Below are 19,628 nucleotides of genomic sequence, written 5' to 3'. Positions count from 1 at the left end.
TGCTTTTAAAAAAGCTTGGTATTGTGAGGAGACCTTTAGAAATAGGACTTGCTAATGAATACAGAGATAGTGTGGAAGAGGATGGGGGAACATGGTAGGCAGAAAATTTTTCTTACCTGCTTTTCAGCATTTATTTAGGTTCTTTCAGAGAATAAAATAAAATACAAACCCATATATATCAGGCTTAAACAGTTATAATAAATTTTTTTGGTTATTGTGATGAGAATCCACATTTGTGGGTAGCCTGCGTTAGCAGATGAATTTATTGTATTTGGTTCGTGGTTATATTTGTGTAGCAAAATACAATTAAATATAAAAATTTTCTTTTTTATTTTTCAGATTCTTACCAGTTCTTAGATAAGTGACTTATGTTCATGTAGTAAAATTTTAATTAATCTTTATTTGGGGATAAGGCCAAAAGTAGCATCCTGTTTATTTTGGATTTGGGGTACAATCCAGAAACACTACTTAAACTATTGTAATCAGAAATCACTTTTCATTTCAATTCTCATTAATAATGTTTCTTAAGTTATTAGGCTACTTTTTTTTTCAATAATGGCAGTTTATGTAATTTAGTTTTTTGTTTTAAAATTTTATTTGAAATCCTAGAGTGTCTCAGTCAGTAAGAACATGAATTCTCATAGAGGCATTAGGGATGTGACCAAATCTCTACTGATCCCAGTATGTCTTGAAAATGGTTGCTTAAAGATTTATTGGTGCTATCAATTTGTTTCTCATGATTTACCTAACTTCAGACCAGAGTGTTTAAACCAAAATGGAATATACTTTTAATATCAAATATAATTTTTTTTTTTTTTTGCCAACCACATCTCAGCCCCTGGACTGAACATGGTGATTGAGGTTTTAATTCAAACAGCTACATGGATATTTGTGGAACAATGGGAGGTGGAAGCATGGCGCCTGAAGCTAAGTCATTGTATTTTGTGTAGCCATTTCTTATTGTGGAGTAGAAAGCAAATGTGGAAAGGAGAAAAAAGATTGAAGTTTATCATCATAGTTGTATCTGGGATCTCAGTCCCCATAACCAAGAACTTATTTGTTCTTGGCACAGCTTTCTTTTTAGTTACTCTTAGATTGACTGGACAGCTTTGCTGCTGACTTCGGAACTTTGATCTGTTGTCCTCTCCATCCTATCTGCCACCTCCCCTTTCCAGGATTTTGGAGCCTGCCTTCCTCCTGTACTGGGAAAGGTGAGAAAGTATATTGGAGATGGTACTGCAGTCTGATCATTTTCATTTTCTATGTGTCTTTTAAAGTTGACATTGAAAATTTGGAGACCCTTTGTAATGCAGATAATAGAAGGCAAGTTGTCATTGCTTCTAGAGAGTTAAAATTTACTTGGAATTACGTATGATGTGTCTAAGAACAAACAGAAGTCCACTGTTTGGGAATGGTAATCTGGTTGGGAAGGTGGGTGAGGAGGCCCTAAGTGTTGATTGAGACTGTGTTTGTAGAGCAAACACATTGTTTTTCTTAGACATGGATGCTGGTTTGGGGTGGAATGAGATAGAGGGCTGATGGAGATTATTGGGGATGGTGGCTGCTCTTAATGTAGGCATTGGCTCTAGAAAACTCTATATAAACCATATATTGCCATATTTAAACTATAGAACACATTAAATTTTTAATATTTAAAATATTTTAGGTAATGCATGATGTCTCCTGTACTTTCTATTTATTATTATGTGCCTTGATTTTTAAGCACCTTATCCTTGGAATTAATTTTGTTACTCAAGTGCCTTCTTCCTACCTTGTTATAAAAGAGTAAAAGCCTTTGATGGTCTGACATGTAAATGAGGAATTGTTTTACAACTTTGAATAAATTTAAAGTAAACTTTGATTAAAAAAGCCCAATCCTCCTTTGCTTACATTGAATATTATTGGAAGTGTTACCCCTGAAACTTGGTCTGAATTCTCCTGTTATCAGAAATTTCTGCAAATTCAATTTGGAATCAACATGTGGGCACTTTTTTTTTTCTTTTTCATGATCTTAAATACAGAAAATCATAATCTATTTTAAGCTTATAAATGATGGAGCACTTGTTTACATGGGTAAAATGACTCTATCTAAGTAGTGTATTGAAGTTCATGTTAATGTTTGCTATTTAATGACACCTAATGATATTCAATGAAGGGTTATGCTAAACCGAAGAGAAAATGTGTTACCCAGGCAACTGCCTCAGGCAGACTAGAGATGCAGGCATATGGCTCTATAGTACACATTATTTCAGCATCTTTAAGCATAAAGAACCATGCATGTAATTGACTGTGAAAAATTACTGCTCAGTTACTGTATTGTATGGTCATAATAGAAGTAAATGAATACGTCATTGTTGTTGGAACAAGTCTGTTGGGAATCACTTGTAGACTCTACTATTTAAGAAGCAAAAATACAATAAGAAGAAAATAGCTGGTTTAATTAACATGTAAAATTGGGTTAATTTGAATTCAGCTGGCACAGCAGATATTAATGTTGGCTTTTTTGTGTGTATGATATTCTGGCTTAAGCCTGTGTACTTTTATTTCTTCTTGCCCACAGCATGAATAATTTTATTTTTAAAAATATGATAAAGGCTATTTTAGTCTCTTAATTTTTGCTTTGCCAAGTGCTTATGTTATGATCATGCTGAAAAAGGTTTTTGTGTGTATCCATAATGTATGACTTATAACTGAGTGAAAGAAAAAAGTTAAAATACTTCTGAATAATTGATAATATTCCCTGAAAAGGAATCAGTAACACTTGATTCCATAGATTTTTAAAAAAATTTAGTTGACTGCTTATTTTTAATTTTTTTTTTTTTAATAGAGTGGCTAACTGGCAATTGTCATTGGCAAATGCAAGAAAGTAGCACATTTGCTCCTTTCACTTTTTGTGCGACTGCGCTTAGGTGCTTGTTTTCGAATATCACTAGAATCATCATTACCTTGCTTGAAAGGTTCAGAAAAACACAATTGAAAGAGGCATTGTGTCCCAATTAAAAAATCATTTAACTCCATCGATTTTGGTATTTTAAAATGCTGTTTGAGCAAACAACACCCATATTTAATGTGGGCATGTGCTGAAGTATGCATGGGAAAATTCTGTTCTTCAACTTGTCTTCTGGGCTTTAAGTACTCAAAATCTCTTGAGTAGAAGGTACTTTTTGTGCTGTTTAGCTCCAACCTGAGGGAAAATTAAACTGAAGACTGAAGTCAAGTAAAGGGTTTGGCAGTGTGTGCTCTACTGGAAGCATTTAAAGTAACTGGTTATCCAGTGGCAGCCTAACAACTAGCCTGCTGCTTTGTGCATAGTGACAGCCAGTGTACAGCAGTCACTTAAAAAATGCTGCTTAACAAATTTGTGTGCCTGATGGCATTTTAGGTCCTAATTTCTTATCTAAAGTTTATATATCCCTATTATCTGCCTTCATTTACCATTTTAATAGAGTTGAAGCCTTCTCATCCAGCCTTAAAAGAACAAAGGAAGGTCTAGGAAACATAGATTTTTTTTTTTTTTTTTCAATCTACTTTGCTTACCTGAGTGAATTTTCCATTATGGCTTAGAGCTATCCCCCCCACCCTCCCCACCTCTCCACCCCACCCCCACCCCCTGCTTTTAACCAGTAGTCTGTCTTTCTCCCTTTCACGTTTTTCCTCCTTTAAAGACCCTCTTTAAGCTTTTTAGTTTTTTTTTTTTTTCCTTTTTACAATCCCTACTAATGTTTAAGAACAAACGGGATATTAATCTAGAGTCTAACGGAGGTAGAGAATATGGTTTGTCTCTGGCTTTATAATCCCTGCGGAATTCTTTTCCTTGATACAATATTACTCATGTGGGGATTGGCCATGATTAGAACTTTTTTTATGATTCAAAGTTGAAAAGGTTGAGGAGGTGACAGGACATGAGGACAGACTCTCCTGAGGTCATTGGGCAGTGAGCAGTGCCATTTAATGGGATAAGAAGGAATGGGGATTATAGAATGTATAGGTGAAAGACCTTTTTGAGTGTATAGTTCAGCGAAGTATTAGCAAAAGAGAAGTTGAATGGGGGTGAGTCATACCTGTTAAATGTGTTCAGTCTCTATCAGAAAGGAAATGTTGGTGTAAGAACGCCCTCTATAAATCCCAGGACTTGGCACAGTGAGCCTTGGGCAGCTCCATGCCATTTGGAGTGAACTGCAAGAGGTAGACAGATGGGTAGATCTGCAAGTATGGCTTATGAGTTACCAAGTCAAGTTCACAGTTATGAAAGCCTGTATGTTTATCTGCTTTTGGCAATATGGAGGCAGTGATATATGCAGAGGTGATATTTATAGGTGAAATTCATGATAACAATAATAGTAAAATTGCCAATAAAATCTTTAATAGGTTTTTAAAGCCAGGCAGTAGCCTGCTTGTTTGAACAATATTCAGTCTGCCAGATTTCACTGGAGACGATGAATTTAAATAGCCCCTTGGCAAACGGTGCAATGAGATTTGAACCCGAGTGCATGAGGAGAACTGAAGAGCCCAGCTGGCCTCAGAACAGATGTACTCCTGGGAATGCCAAGGCCAGTGCTGGAACCGGGGTGGGCATGGGAGGGCTCCCTATAACCGAACATGGAAGAAAACAGGATTCTAGACTGAAAGGCAGAGAGAGCCTCCTTCATAGATCCAGAAGGGAGATCTGTTCCAATTTGGCCCAGCAAAATCATTCAGCCACTCAGGCAGAGGAAGAACTGGAACTTGGGCCTCTTTCCACCTTCCTACTGATGATTTTAGGATATAAAATTAGGTAATAATAGTGCGTTGTCTCTTTAAAGCATGTTAAGAACAATTGTGATGAATTTGCATAATTGGGGTTATGAGGGTTAGTTTGTTTTCTCACTGACCATCAGCTGGCATCATTTTTTTATGAGCTCCACCACCATCTGCCTAACCAGTAGTTTTCTTATCCTCTGTGACTACAGGGCCTCAGAGTCTGTGCCTCTGGCTGCCAGAGGTCCTGCAGCCACAGGCCACTGGGCATCCCTGATGGTACGTGTGCTGTGACTTCTCAGAGAAGTCCTGGATTTGAACACTTATTTTTTTCTCTCTCCTGTTAAGCCCTTTGCCCACCCTGTTGTAGCCTTTTGGGACTGGGCTCACTGCCTCCCCGTGCAGTCTGCACTCTGTGGTGTCCTGAGTGTTCTGTCCATGGGATCTCATCATTCCTGGGCAAAGAGCCTTCCAGGAATGGCTGGCGCCCTGCATGCTTACAGTACAATCCACATGGTTTCGTATGCCCTACACACTCCTTCACCCCCATCTGTCTCTCCCCTGCTTCCCTCCATCCTAGTCTCCAGTCCTCTGCTGGCTCCCTGAGTCACAGGGCTCGCCAGGGTTGGCCTTAGGGCCAGCGTCCACACTGATGTCCTTTTGCTCCCCCAAAAACTCCCGCTCCCCATCTTTCCAGTGCACCCTCCTATCATCATCAGATCTTAATGCCCCTTCCCAAGAGGCATTTCCTGGCCCCGTAGGGAGAGAGCTGCCCATCTCCCATCCCCATCATTCTCAAGCCTGCCTGTACAGTAGAATCATTTGGGAAATGTAAAGAAACAAAAGGCTGCTCGGGTCCCTCCTCAGAATAATTAAATAGGCCTTTTGGGGCTGAGAAGCCACTAGTTTAAGGCATTCCTCTCTTTCATCCTTTACACAGAAGTTAACTGATTATGAATCATCTTATTTCTACATAGGTATGTTTGTGCTCCTTGCCTGCTTTCTCCACTGGCATATAGAATTCCTTGAGTATACGATTCTGTCCATCTTACTCACGGTATACTTGGGGCCTAGGATGTTGCCTGGGATATAACAGATGCAGGGAACACACTTGCTGGCCTGAACCATAGATATTTGCAAGGCATTTGGGAGGGAGATAAAAGAGCTGGAAAACCCGAAAAGCTATTAAAGATGTTAAAATCATGAAGGCCAAAGCTCTTTTGATAAATTGGTGATCTCAGGAAAACCTAGTTCTGTGTTTTTTTTCCCCCTCAACATTCACAGATTCTTGAACCTGGGTGGTCTAGTGGTCGGAACCAAGTTTTTGGAGTTCGATTTTACTTTTATCTCTACCATTAATCCTGGACAATTGTTTGGCTTCTGTTGTAACACACGGAAGAGGGTTATAAGAAGAAGTTATTTTTGCAAAGCACTCTTGTGGTTAGGAGCCTTAAGTAAAAGTGGTAATTGGATTTTGATATGGTGCATTGTCTACGACCAAACTTCCTGAAGGCTGAACAGATCAGATCCTTATGTGCAGTTGCTTAAACTTTCTTAGCCACAGAGTTGGCCTGGAGGTGGGAGCCGGGCGGGAGATGAAAGGGACAACATGGGGTATCAGCCACTGCTGAGCAAGAATAAGCAATAGCTGGGAGGAACAGAGAAAGGATAGCCAGTCAGTGTGACTTTCTATCACTTGTTTCTTCTTTCGCCACCCCCTCCAGCCACCCCCACCCCTTTTTCAGCCCTTCTGCCACAACCTAAGTTTAGATCCTTGGTGTTTTGTTTCATGTAAATTTTAATTCTTTTTATTACAAAAGTAATTCATTATGTGTATTATTTCATGAAAAGAGTAGGAAATATGGGCAAGCAAAGGAGAAAAACCTTAAATTTCTAATATTTTAACTACCTAGAGAGAACTATTGTTAACTCTTTGGTAGACATCCTTCACACTTTTATGCATGGCTGTATACTTGGACTGGTTGTGGCTCTTCATCTCCAGCCCTCCTTCCTTGGTTCCTGGTTCATCACCATCTGCCGCCTGAGCCATCAGTTCTTGGGGGACAGAGGTAGCACTTTTCACCTGTGTATTCCTGGCACTGGTCCATGTCCAGCAAAAAGAGGAGGCATTGAAGCCCCACTGCATTGGCAGCCTCTCCTTCCCCCACCTCCCATCCCGCTTGATCACATCTTTGGCCACACGTCCACTTGATCCCATCGTCTCTCTGATGGCACGTGATTGTACTGACATTCCCCATCTCTTTTCTCTCAATATAATAATAATCTTTCCTTCCTCTGAATCACTGAGTAATTTATCTCCACTTATATTACTTGCCACTTTTTCCCATAATGTCATGGTTTTCAATCTGTATTCTCTACTGTAAGCATTTCCAGGCTAAGAGCTATCCCTTACAAATAGGAGAGGTGGAGACCTAAAATTATGCCACTATAAGGAAACTCTGGCATCATTTTAGTATGTGTCCTTCTGGTAGCTGTCTATGTATGTGATAGTTATGTAATCTTATGCAGTCCTAAGCACAATGTACAGATGCAGTTCCACTTTTAATTCCTTTTCTCTTTGGTTCAGTATCTGACTGTAGTATGTGGTGTTTGGGCTGCTTTACCTGGGCTTCCATGGAGTTGTAAAGTTGCTGCTGTTAAAAATGTCTTTAGGACAAGGAAAATAATGGCCCTAGTGGTTTGAAACACAAAAAACGACTTGCTTAAAAAAAAAAAAAAAAAAAACCCTCTGGTAGCATCAGAATCATGAAACAGAGTAGTTAGAAACCTACTCTTCCCACATCTGAGTGGTTGTAATGTTGAAAATGGTGGTTGAAAATGTGACTTCTGGGTTTGCTTCTCTTAACTGACCTGTGTCCCACTATTGGTTGCTGCAAATAAGCATTGGCGTCAAACACTGTTCTGTAGATAGTGGTCATGGGGTCCAGCAGAATTGTGTGATTTATTTTAGAGGACATCTAACATTATCAGAGAAGCTTTGGGTGGAAAAGGAACCAAGTGAGCTCACCAGCCAGGTCTGAACTTGATTAAGCTAGTATTCTTTGTTGTAATTTATGCTAATACCCATTAAATCTGTAAAGCAAGACTGAAGTACTGTTTATGTGAAAATATATGTATGTGTGTGTGTGTTTTTAGATAGCATGCTGTAAATGAATATAGTACTATGTAATTATTCTGATAGCCCTCTAGTCAGATTTACCTTGAAAATCCAAAATGATCTTGCTGAATAGTAAGACATTATGATTTCATGGTTCATCTATATACCTCCTACATAGATGTATAATACTTGTATCTAACAGGATTACCAAATTACATACCTTTTTGGTATCTGTAACATGCCTAAAATACCAGAGTATTCATTGGCCAGATATGGTTATGAAATCACATTGACATTGCCAGATGAGGATTTATTCATGCTCATAGCTAGCATTCAGGTTTCTCATACCATTTTGAGAGATGTAAGATGCTCTTTTCATTGTATTTAAATCTTTATTCAGATCATGAATTTAAAAGAATGCCTCTTTTCTGGATAACACACTGTGCAATTCACTATTAATTAAGCAAATGTCTGTGCAGGGATAATTGAGCAAATAGGATTGTTTTGTGCCCTGAAAAAATTGCCAGCCAGTTAAACTGGCGAGCAGTGTGGCTGTATGGTTGTTGGTACCTGCTCAAGAGGGATTCTGGGAGTGGGAGCAGTGGCAAGAAGAAAGCAGACAGTCAGAAACACCTATTCCTCTCTGCTGTTTCAGTCGTATAGAGAATGTTCAGCCCAGGTCTTGTTTGAAATACTTCTGGATAGTTTCATTCACAGCTTTAAGTGAGCTTTGTTTAAAAATTCCCAGATCTGTGTTTCCTATTTTGGCCTTTGTATTAGTTTGCTAGGGCTGCTATAACAAAGCATCTCCAACTTTTGGTGGCTTAAAAAAATAAGGAAATTTATTGTCTCACAGTTCTAGAGGGAGGATTAAGGGTGTCAGCAAGATCGGTTTCTTCTCAGGGCTTTGAGGGAGAATCTGTTCATGCCTGTTCTCTAGCTTCTGGTAGTTTGCTGGAAATCTATGGCTTTCCTGGTTTATAGAAGCATCTGGTGTCTTCTCGTGTGCATATCCGTGTCCAAATTTCCCCTTTATGAGGACTCTGGTCATACTGGATCAGGTGTCCACCCTATTCTGGTATGGGCTCATCTTCACTGATTACATTTGCAGTGACCCTGTTTCCAGGCAAAGGTCAGATTCTGAAGTACTGGGGGTTAAGACTTCAACATGAATTTTGGAGGAGGATGCAGTCCAAGTCCTGTCAGCCCCTCTCCCGAGTTCCACATGGGTGCTTTTGGTTTCCTGCTGGGGACACCATATTCAGTGTCCCTCCAGTACTGCAAATGTAACACGGAAGCGGTCTTACTGTCTCATAATGCCCTTCTCTCTTTTTCATTTTTTTTCTCTCATTGTTTGTCTTTGGCAGTCATATCATCATCCTGCTCATTTAGCCAGGTTAGATGTCATGGGCTTAGTGAGGCCTCATTCCTGGCCCTCAGTCTCTGACATCCATCTTTACTAAGTTCTGTCATTTCTTTTTTCTTTTCTTTTTTTTTTAGTTCTGTCATTTCTGCTTCAGTTGTGTCTCTGGCCTTTCCTCTCTCTCCAGTCCTGCTGTGGTAGCTTTGGCTTAGATCCCTGCTGGCCCTCGCTCTCACAATGTTTCCGTATCTTGTCTTTCATCTTCCACACCAGTTCCTTTTCTAAGATAAAGATCTAAACCTGATATTTGTTAACATCCACCCAGAACCTTCAGTGACTTCGCACTGTTTGCAGAGAAGTCAAGATTTTATAACTTGGTCTTTAAGGTCTTCCATAGGTGGCTGGCATTACAGTTCAAGCCACTCTCCACCCCTCACAGCCTGTTAGATGCAGGGTCAGCAACTCCTGCATCCTTCCTTAAGCACAGCACACCCCATATGTTGTCATTAACTTCTAGTTTTCTCAAAAGTAAAATGAGGAGGCTCATTTTAAGTCATTAACTTCTAGTTTTCTCAAAAGTAAAATAAGGAGGCTGAAGTAGATGATCTTTAAGATCTTCTCAACTTTAAAATTTCTTCTTTAAGTGCCCCACCTCCATGAAGCATATCCCAGTTTTTGTAGGCAGAATAAATCACTCCTATTGTGCCCCCTTAACACTTTATTTCTTCATTTACCTTTGGCCCTCAGTTCTTCTGGTGGGCGTATATGCACGGGACTTCATGCTCCCCGAACAGGTTGTAAGCTCCTTGGAGACCCTCTAAGAATGTTTGGCTCAGCTTTGCTTCCTTTCCCATTCCTACCTACCCCAGTCTCACTTGTACATAGACTCTCAGTGAGACACACTGAATGGTAGAGAAGACATTCTGGGCAAGCATATTTCTGTAAAATGTGCTGTTCCTGTTCCCGAATGTTCCCATGCATTTGGAAGGATCTGGTTTGGATGGTGAATGACAGAGGTAGTATATTAAACACACCATGGAATTTTCCTTCTTTATGTGACATTATTATGATCCTTATGACATCCTAGGAAAGAGTTAACTGTGTAACACTTTGAATAAAATGTGATCTCTCTTATGAGATGTTTAGAAGTAATTAAGTGTTTTGAGAAACATAGGAAAACACTCTTCTTTTCTTCCTCCCTCTATATCCTCCAGAGACTTGGACTATTTCAGTGTATCATTGAAATATTTGAACGTTTTAAATACAGAATAGTGGCATAGAACATTTCTGGGAAAGCTTTTGTGGACTTGTTTCCTCCTTGGAAGTCAAAGCCTCTGACTTGTCGTATTGTTCTTAACAACGAGATTTGATCATGTCATGGCCTTGCTCAGAAACTTTCAATCACTCCTTACTTCCTAGAGAAGAAAAACCAGGCTCCTTTTTTGTTTTCATGCCCATCCCTGGTCTTATACTTCTAATCTCATTTCACAGTGTTTTCCTTTATGCGCTCTGCTGCCCAGACAAAATCAGTTCCTCACCATTTCCCTTGTACATGCCCTAGCTTTTTTGCACCTGCCTTTCTGCAAGAACCCCCCTTGACTAGAGTGCCTGTCTTTTTATGCCCATTACTATATACCTGAATTTCACTCATTTTTCAATACCCAGCTGACGTTTCATTTCTGCTACATAGCTTTCTTTGATTTCCTACCAGAATTCTGTTCTCACCGTATTTGTCTGTCTTACGATAGGTCCCTATCAAGGTTGTATACTGTTTCTAGTTCTAGACTAGTGTTATCTGCTTTATCAGACTAGAAGTTCCTTGGCATTACATTTCATGTCTATTTGTATTCAACTACTACTACCAATATTACCCCTAGTTGAATCCACATGTAGATAACAGCAGTAAAAGAGTCTCTGTGAACCATTTTTACATGGTGTATAAAGATATTAATGACTGACAAAGTTGCTCTGTTTTGCTGCTACACAATCACATCTTAATCTAAAATATCTAAGCTTTAATTCTAGAATCTAATAATAATGCCTGAAACAAAAATGTTGTGCTGGCTAAAACAGTTACATTTGAAACCTGTCATGTTCTTTAGATTCTGTACATTGTTATTTCAGTCCACTATATGTGAAAGGAAATGCTAAGTGTTTATAAATGTTTCTAGGTTTGAACGTAATTTTTTTGACTGTGACGTTTTATTCTTAGCATATACTTACATGTGCTTTTATTTTTCACAAGGTACTGATTATATGCTTTGTGCTTGTTCTATGTTGCAGATTAATATCCTTTCAAGAATTCGTAGCATTTGAATCTGTCCTTTGTGCCCCGGATGCTTTGTTCATGGTGGCCTTTCAACTGTTTGACAAAGCTGGCAAAGGAGAAGTTACTTTTGGTAAGGGGTATGAGTATGTGTGCACCTAAGGAAGTGCAGACTGGTGTGAGTGTTTTTTGGCCCCGGGAATGCAGTGTATGGGGAAACTTTTAAGAACTTAAACATATCCCTTTTAACAAAGGTATTTCCATGTTTTGGGGCTCCAGTTCAGATATCTTTCTATTGGAAAAAAATAAGTTTCTGGCTTAGTTTTTACACTCTGGTTTAGTTTTAAGGGGAGAGAGGTTGCACATGACTTTTCCAGAATCATAGACCAGGTGAGCTAGGCAGGACTTCTGTTTATTTCCTTCAAAATCACTGGTGATTCCCACTGAGAGGATGAAGACATTAATAGACTGCCTAAGAACAGAAGGAACCTGTGCACACAGTACTTTGAGTCTTTACCTTGTCCCCATGGGGTAGCTTGAGTGCAAAGGTTCTGCATAAGATAGGAGTTTAGGGTGGTGCCAGAAGAACCTCAGTCTTTAAAGCATGGTACATGCCCCCTTGGCTGGGTTGGTGGTCCCTGCTGTGCTGCCACCTTCTTTATTTTGAAAAGACAGAACCAGCTTCACAGGGATTAGCTGCAAAGCTGCAGAAAACCCAGAAGCCTTATTAGTATTAGGAGAAAGGAAGTGGTAGGGCGGGGTAGGTTCTTTCTTAAAAATAACTGCTTACTGAAGTTTCTAAAAGTGTAGAAATAAACTTCTTTATACTGAAGATAGATTTGACAGAAAGTACCACGTTTTCCTCAGACCGTGTAGTATCCAGTGTACGTTGTGCATGTGAACCTGCTGTAGATAGCATAAAGAACTTTGGAGCCTGGAGCCCTTTTGGGCTTCTGGATTATTGATTCAGGGGAGATGGCTAAGATGTCCATTTTTTTGTTCTGTTTTGAAGATTTTATTTATCCATGAGAGAGACACAGAGAGAGGCAGAGACATAGGCAGAGGGAGAAGCAGGTTACCCATGGGGAGCCTGACTGAGAATTCAATCCTAGGACCCCAGGATCATGCCCTGAGCTGAAGGCAGCCGCTCAACCACTGAGCCATCCAGGCGTCCCAAGGTGCCCATTTTAAATGTCTTTATGCATAGTTTCCAATTCGTTTATATTTCTTGGGCTTGTATTACTTTATGGATTGTGAGAAATGTATAGATAGGAGGAAAATACAGATGATAAGAGTACCATCCATTCTGGAGGAGTACTGGAATTGGAGAGACTTGGCTACTTCCATCTCTTGGCCTCTTTTGCCTCTAAGCAAGTTAATTGTCGTCCCAGGTCTTCATTTTCCTTTGAAATGAAGATAATAGCTACCTAAAGTATAGGTAAGGCAGTATAATAGACTTATTCTAGAAGCCTTCCCCCTTCTACACCCATTCCTCCCTGTGCATTTGACATGACAGTTATTTAAGGCTGGATCAACCAGGACAAAGGCAAAACATGTACATATGCCTGGTTTTGTTTTGTACTGTGTAGTAGCTCAGATGCTTTCCATTAGCACTTCATGAGGATTATTTCATATTTAAAAATCCCTAGAACAACTAGTTTTTTCCATTTCCGTCACCTGATTCCTCTTATTGTCACTGTAGCCACAGCTTTTCAGTGGAACACCAATAAAAAAAAAAATCCCCATTGAAATTTTCAAGTAATGAATGAGCAGCTAGCTCATGGTGGCGTTAATTTACCAGTAGAAGACAGTTTGTTGAATATATTACGACAGGGTTTCCTTGGATTTACAGAGGAACACCTATGCATCTGAGTGAGTTTGGCACCTGCAATCACTCATGCCTTCCTCCTTCCTTTAGCACGTCTGGAGGCAGGGGTGTAAGAGCACTGGTGTGGAGATGGGGGCACTGAGAAATGGCCTGCACGTGTTTTCCTTACATCCTGAGCGTGAAGCAGTTAAGGGTATTGGTGGTACCAATATACCAATACAGACACACAACCCATCTGGTGGAGGAAAGGAAACAGGAGACTGTCCCCAGTGCAGGGAGGGGCATGTGTTCATGTGAGCAGAAGAAAAGAACAGGTGAAGATGCAGGATGCAGGAGAGGGAGTCATCTGTGAGGTGTAACAAGGGTAGTATGAGCATTCTGTGTCTGTTTCTTTGTCGATGGGCAAATCATCTCCACCTTATGAGCCTTAGTTTCCTCATCTATAAAATGAGGGTAATGATAATCTACCTTACAGGCCTATGTAAGGGTTAAAAGATAACACTGCATATAAAGATGCTGTCTGGAGAACAAAGGCCTCTCTAAAAATATTACTAAGAGAAAATACTTGAGAACAAAGGAGGATTTTCTTTATTCTTCTTCTCCCCCCCCCCTTGTTTTTTAGGAAGCCCTGCACTTCTACCTTGCAGTTTAACCACTGGCCAGTTAGCCAGTAATTTGCTTACCATCTGTTCTGTGTTGAATACTATCCCATCTCCGAAGGCATAAGAGATTGAAATAAGAAATCGTGGTTTCCTAGGAGTTAAATTTCTGATTACACCACCAGTTGCACATAACTTATAGAAGTAGAGCTCCTCTCCCACTACCTTGTCCTCCACAGGCAATTTGTTCCAGAACCTTCCCGTCTCATAGAACATAAACAGGGCATGTCCTATATCTTTTTATGATCAGCTGATGGGGTCCTCACCCATGGTGGGGAGTCATACAGTGTAGCCTTCTTGGGCTTTTCTGACCTATTCATCCCTATTTGGGATTAATGTGAAAGGGATACACATGCTACAAAGAAGATACCCAAATAACCATTAATTGCAAAATAATACCTGACTTTTAACATTTTTCATAAGGTAGAATCATCCAGGAGAGGCGAGTGCTGTGTACAATAGGCTTTTACCCAGTAAATAAAATCATATGGGGGACGTGGTGACTTAAGGAGTGTTTCAACAGCAGATGTCTTTAGAATAAGCTAGCAATAAGTATGTTTTCAAGGAAACTCATGATGGGGCTGGAGAAATTGTTTAAAAAATTGAATTGGGCAGAAAAGAGGACTTAACTTAGTCAATCTTGGTCTCATAAACCCACAGAATTAAAAGAATCCCGATCTGTGACCCAGCTGCCTATCCACGTGAGGCTTTTTAGGATATAGGCACTGAGGCTCCTACTTCTGGTTACATCCATGGCTCCTTGTAAACCCTTCACTCAAGAATGACCCTTTTGTATTTCAGAAGGTTGCCCAGATGTGCATCTCTGGGAGGGGTGAGCATGAAGAGGTAAGAGAGAAGGGGCTGTATTTTTTACCGCCCAGATTAGCTCAGTCTGTTGTGGTTATGAGGAGAGCATGATTTCATGGGATACAGAGGTGTATCTGGAGGCTTCCCATAGGCTATAGGCAAGCAGGAAAGTAGCCTCGTTTCCCCATGTCTCCTGGCCTTGCATTCTATCCAGAGGAGAGCAGTCACACTCTTCATGTGTACACGTAGTGGATTTCTGCATGAAGGCTTGTTTGAAGCAGGCTTGAGTAAGCTTAGTAAGCACCACTGTTTGTTAACAAGCCAGTAGTATTCATGTTCCCGCTAACACTGAATCTGGGACACACCAAACAAAAATCAGGTTGTGTGAGGGGCAGATAATCAAGTGTCACATTTCAGTGATGGCTTGCCCTGTTTTCTCTGAGACCTTGTTTATTTTTACTATGTTTTCAAGTCTAGATAACTCCTGTGTTTGCTACAATGAAAAGATCTTGATTAGGCCAATTTTGTTCCTTTGATACCTAGTTCATTACGTTCACCTGTTTCCTTGTAGGAAAAATGTATCTCCAGTATTTTGTTCTCACCATGTTTTCTTGTTTTGATACCTGATACTTCTAAGTGCATTTTGAGATGTCAACAGGTGTGTAACAGGAGATCAGTATAAGAAGAAAATTCTAGTTAACAATTTGCAGTTCTGTATGTGTGGATAAAAAATACTTTGTTCTATTTTTTAGTTTCATCTTTAGCCTATTTTATATATGATAGTGAACTTTTACTTTAAAATTTTTGAAGTAAACTTTATATAAACATAACATACAGAAGAATGCACAAATCACAAGTGTACATCTTGACGAGCTTTTGCACAGTATATATACTTGTTTGGTCACCATCCAAATCAGAAGGAGAACAGTGCCAGCACTCCATGGGCTCCTTTCCAGTTATTGTCCCCCAGGTCCAGTGCTAACAGCTGACATCTATCATTGTTAACTGGATTTGTTTGTTTTTAAGCTTGATAGAAATGGAAAGATACAGAATGTACTGTTTCATTCTGACTTTTGCTCAAACTTTGTGAGATTCAGCCATGTTTATGTCTATTTTTAGTTCTTTTTCTTTGTTGTATACTATTCCATCATATGACTTTATCTTAATTTGCTTATTCATCATACCATTGGTAGACATTTGTACACTTCCAGTTTTGGTAGCTGCAAATCATGTGCATTGAACATTGCTTTATATAACATCTGGGATGTGGGTGTGGGCCATTTCTAGGAGTAGAACTGCTGAGTCATGAAAAACATGTATGTTGAGCTTCCATAGATATTGCCAGTTTTCCAGAGCACTTGTACCAGTGCATTCATGCTGTCAGTGCATGAGAGTTTTTGTTTATTCCATGCCTTTGCTACCACTTGGTATTACCAGTCATTTTTATATTAATGATTCCTCATTATGTAGCTTTAGTTTGCATTTCCCTGATGACTGATCAGTTGTGCAACCCTAAAAAAATACTTACTGGTCAATTGCATATCCTCTTTAGTGACGTGCCATTTTTCTAGATGCAATGCGTTTATTGGTTGTGTATCTCTGATATCTTCAGTCTGTGACTTACACTTCCACTTACTCAATAGAGTCCTAAAGAACATAAGTTCTTAATTTTAATGTAGTACAAATTATCAGCATTTTCTTTTATAGATACTGCTTTCTGTGTCCTGTTTCATAAGTCTTTGCTTATCACAAGGTCGCAAAGATAATCTCTGTATAATCTTCCAGAAGTTTTTTTGTTTTCCTTTCAAATTTATATTTTCAGTCTTTTTAGAACATGTTTGTGTTTTTCTGTTTTACTTTTGCATGTTTGGGGGTCAAGATTCCTCTCCAGACTCCATGGTTATCTAGTTTCCCAGCACCATTTATTGAAAGGATAACTCTTTCTTTTATTGCCTTATGTTGCTATAATGATCATAAATCACTTGTGGGTCTGTTCCTGAACTCTATCCTTCTGTAATTGTCTGTCTGCACCATTGCTATACTCTCTTAATCACTACAGCTTTATAATAAGTCTTGGTTTCAGATGAATCCTCCAACTTTATCTATTTCAGATTATTTTGGCTGTTCCTAGTCTTTTGAACTATTGAAACAATTTTAGAAAAAGTTATTTTTACAAAAATCCTTCTGAGGGATCCCTGGGTGGCTCAGGGGTTTAGCGCCTGCCTTCGGCCCAGGGAGTGATCCTGGAGACCCGGGATCGAGTCCCACATCAGGCTTCCTGCATGGAGCCTGCTTCTCCCTCTGCCTGTGTCTCTGCCTCTCTCTCTCTTTCTCTCTCTCTCTCTCTGTTTCTCATGAATAAATGGATAAAATCTTTAAAAAATCCTGCTTAAATTTTGAATGCTATTGCATTGAATGTTTTTAGTAAGTTTACATATATCTATATGTGTATAAATTTTTGACTACCGTAAGGTTTTTTTGAAGTATTTAAATAAGAGCTCTTTTATTTATGAAAATATTTTATTTATTTGAGAGAGAGCTTGTGCACACATGCATGAACTAGGGGAGGGGCAGAAGGAGAGGGACAAGCAGACTTCCCGCTGAGCACAGAGCCTCATGCAGGACTTAGTCCCAAGATTCTAAAATCATGACCTGAGCTGAAGTCAGATGCTTAATTGACTGAGCCGCCCAGATGCCCTTAAATAAAAACTTATTTAGTAATGTTAGTCTGCCTGTTCCACCATTATTTGTTAAATAGAAGTTGGTGGATACTACAAATTTTGAAAGAGAAAAGATACATATGTGATCACATACATATGTGATCTGTGTATGTGATTGTCATCTAAAGATGCTAGTATAGGTCTGTCTGCCATTTTATAGGTAGGTCTGTTGCCAATAGGAATTAGTGCTAAACCTCTCAGAAGGTGGGTAACAGGAACATGAGCTATATTTTACCTTTGAGCTGAAGAGTAAACATAATTTTTAAAAGTATTCATGAATCTTTTAATAGATTTATATTATGCTAACACATTGAATATAGTAAATGGAAAGAAACTTTAGAATACTGTGAATTTAAACATCATTGATATTATAAAATTTTGATTAATATAGTGGGAGAGAAGGCTGTACAAAAGAAAATAAATCATGATGGAAAGCAAGCAAAAAGGAAGAGGAAAGAGGAGATATATTTGTTTATGGTCTAGTCATTTTAACCAAAGGAAAGAAATAATGAATAAAGTTACATTATATTATATATCTAGGGCAGCCCCGGTGACCCAGCGGTTTAGTGCCTGCCTTTGGCCCAGGGCATGATCCTGGAGTCCCAGGATCGAGTCCCACTTCGGACTCCCTGCATGGAGCCTGCTTCTCCCTCTGCCTGTGTCTCTGCCCCTCTCTCTCTCTCTCTCTCTCTTTCTGTGCCTCTCATGAATAAATAAGTAAAATATTTAAAAAATATATTATAAATCTACACCATTAGGTGAGGATGTATTTATAAAAATTTCAATTAATATTTAAGGCCTTATCTCTTTAAAATGTACATTTTTTTTTTTTTTTTTTAGTATCAACATGATTTTCCCCCTTTTTAAAGCATTACTTTTATGCTAGATCAGGGGCAGCAAACTTTTTCTGTAAAGGACCAGATAGTGAATATTTTGAGTTTTGTCAGCCTTAGGTTCTCTGACAACTAGTCAACTCTGCTGTTCCTATGGACAGTATGCAAATGACTAGGTATGGCTGTCTTCCAATAAAACTTCACTTCCAAAAATGGTTGGTGGTTCCTTGGAACAGTTTTCCTACCTGTCCACCAACGTATTAGCAGGAACATGTATAAGTTGATGATATCAATACTAGGGAGTAAGACAGACACTTAATAGAGTGGATATGTTCTGATGTTCTGATGATATTTGGGTGAGTACAATGAGCTATGAAACAAAGAACAAACTCCTCTATGCACAGTGTGGTTTAGTTGGCTTTATTGAGAAAGTGACTTTTGAGCACAAATATGAAAGAGGTAGGGGAATTGATTATATAGATAGAGAGATGGAGGAAGGAAAGAGACTGTCCTAGGCAAAAGCAATAGCTCTTGTCTAGGTTCAAAGGCTAGGACCTAAGGAGGACCTGTGTGAATTGAATGATTCAAGGAGAGCCTACTGGGAAAAAAGCTCAGAGAAGTAACGAATATGATGAAGTAGACCCTTTAGATCAAGGTTAGGTCTTGGACTTTGATGGTAAGTAAACTGGGAAACCATTGCAGGAATATATTCTTTTAAAGCAGGGGAGTGAAATGATCTAGTCTGTGTTTTAACCAGATCATTCTGGCTACTATGTTGAGAATAGGTCATAGAAGGAACAGAATAGAAACAGAGGGACCACTTAGAAAGCTATGGCAGTAATCCAGGTGAATGATCATGGTGGCTTGGACCTGAATGAGGTTAGGGGTATTTTTTTTTTTTAATTTTTTTTATTGGAATTCAATTTGGCAACATTTAGCATAGCACCCAGTGCTCATCTTGCCAAGTGCCCCCTCTCAGTGCCTATCACCCAGTCACCCCAGCCCCCCGCCCACCTCCCTTTCTACTATGTTAGGGGTATTTTGAAGAGAAAATCAGCAGGGTTCTCTGATGGTTTAGATGTGGGCTGTGAAAGAGAGAGGAAGCAGAAAACAGGAGCTCACTTTTCGATATGTTAGTTTGATGCCTATTGGATGTGTAAATGAGGTTATCAAATAGGTACTTAAATATATGAGTAGTAGAATTTGGGAGATAGAAATTTGATAGTTGGGACGCCTGGGTGGCTCAGCAATTGAGCATCTGCCTTTGGCTCAGGACATGATCCCCAAGTCCTGGGAT

The 19,628-nt window shown here is 39.3% G+C and overlaps 1 protein-coding gene across 4 annotated transcripts in view; it reads left to right on the top strand.

Moving 5' to 3' along the window:
- Positions 1-19,628, top strand: part of SLC25A13 (solute carrier family 25 member 13) — a 184,597-nt gene that overhangs the window by 58,779 nt on the left and 106,190 nt on the right. For all 4 annotated transcript variants that reach the window (XM_026003803.2, XM_026003802.2, XM_072764347.1 and 1 more), the window contains one exon: positions 11,502-11,617. In XM_026003803.2, coding sequence (XP_025859588.1) covers positions 11,502-11,617 — 116 coding nt within the window. The remainder of the gene's footprint in view (positions 1-11,501; positions 11,618-19,628) is intronic.

The sequence above is a fragment of the Vulpes vulpes genome, chromosome 7, assembly GCF_048418805.1.
Source record: "Vulpes vulpes isolate BD-2025 chromosome 7, VulVul3, whole genome shotgun sequence".
NCBI classification, from domain to species: domain Eukaryota; kingdom Metazoa; phylum Chordata; class Mammalia; order Carnivora; family Canidae; genus Vulpes; species Vulpes vulpes.
This window is presented reverse-complemented; position numbering and strand designations above follow the sequence as displayed.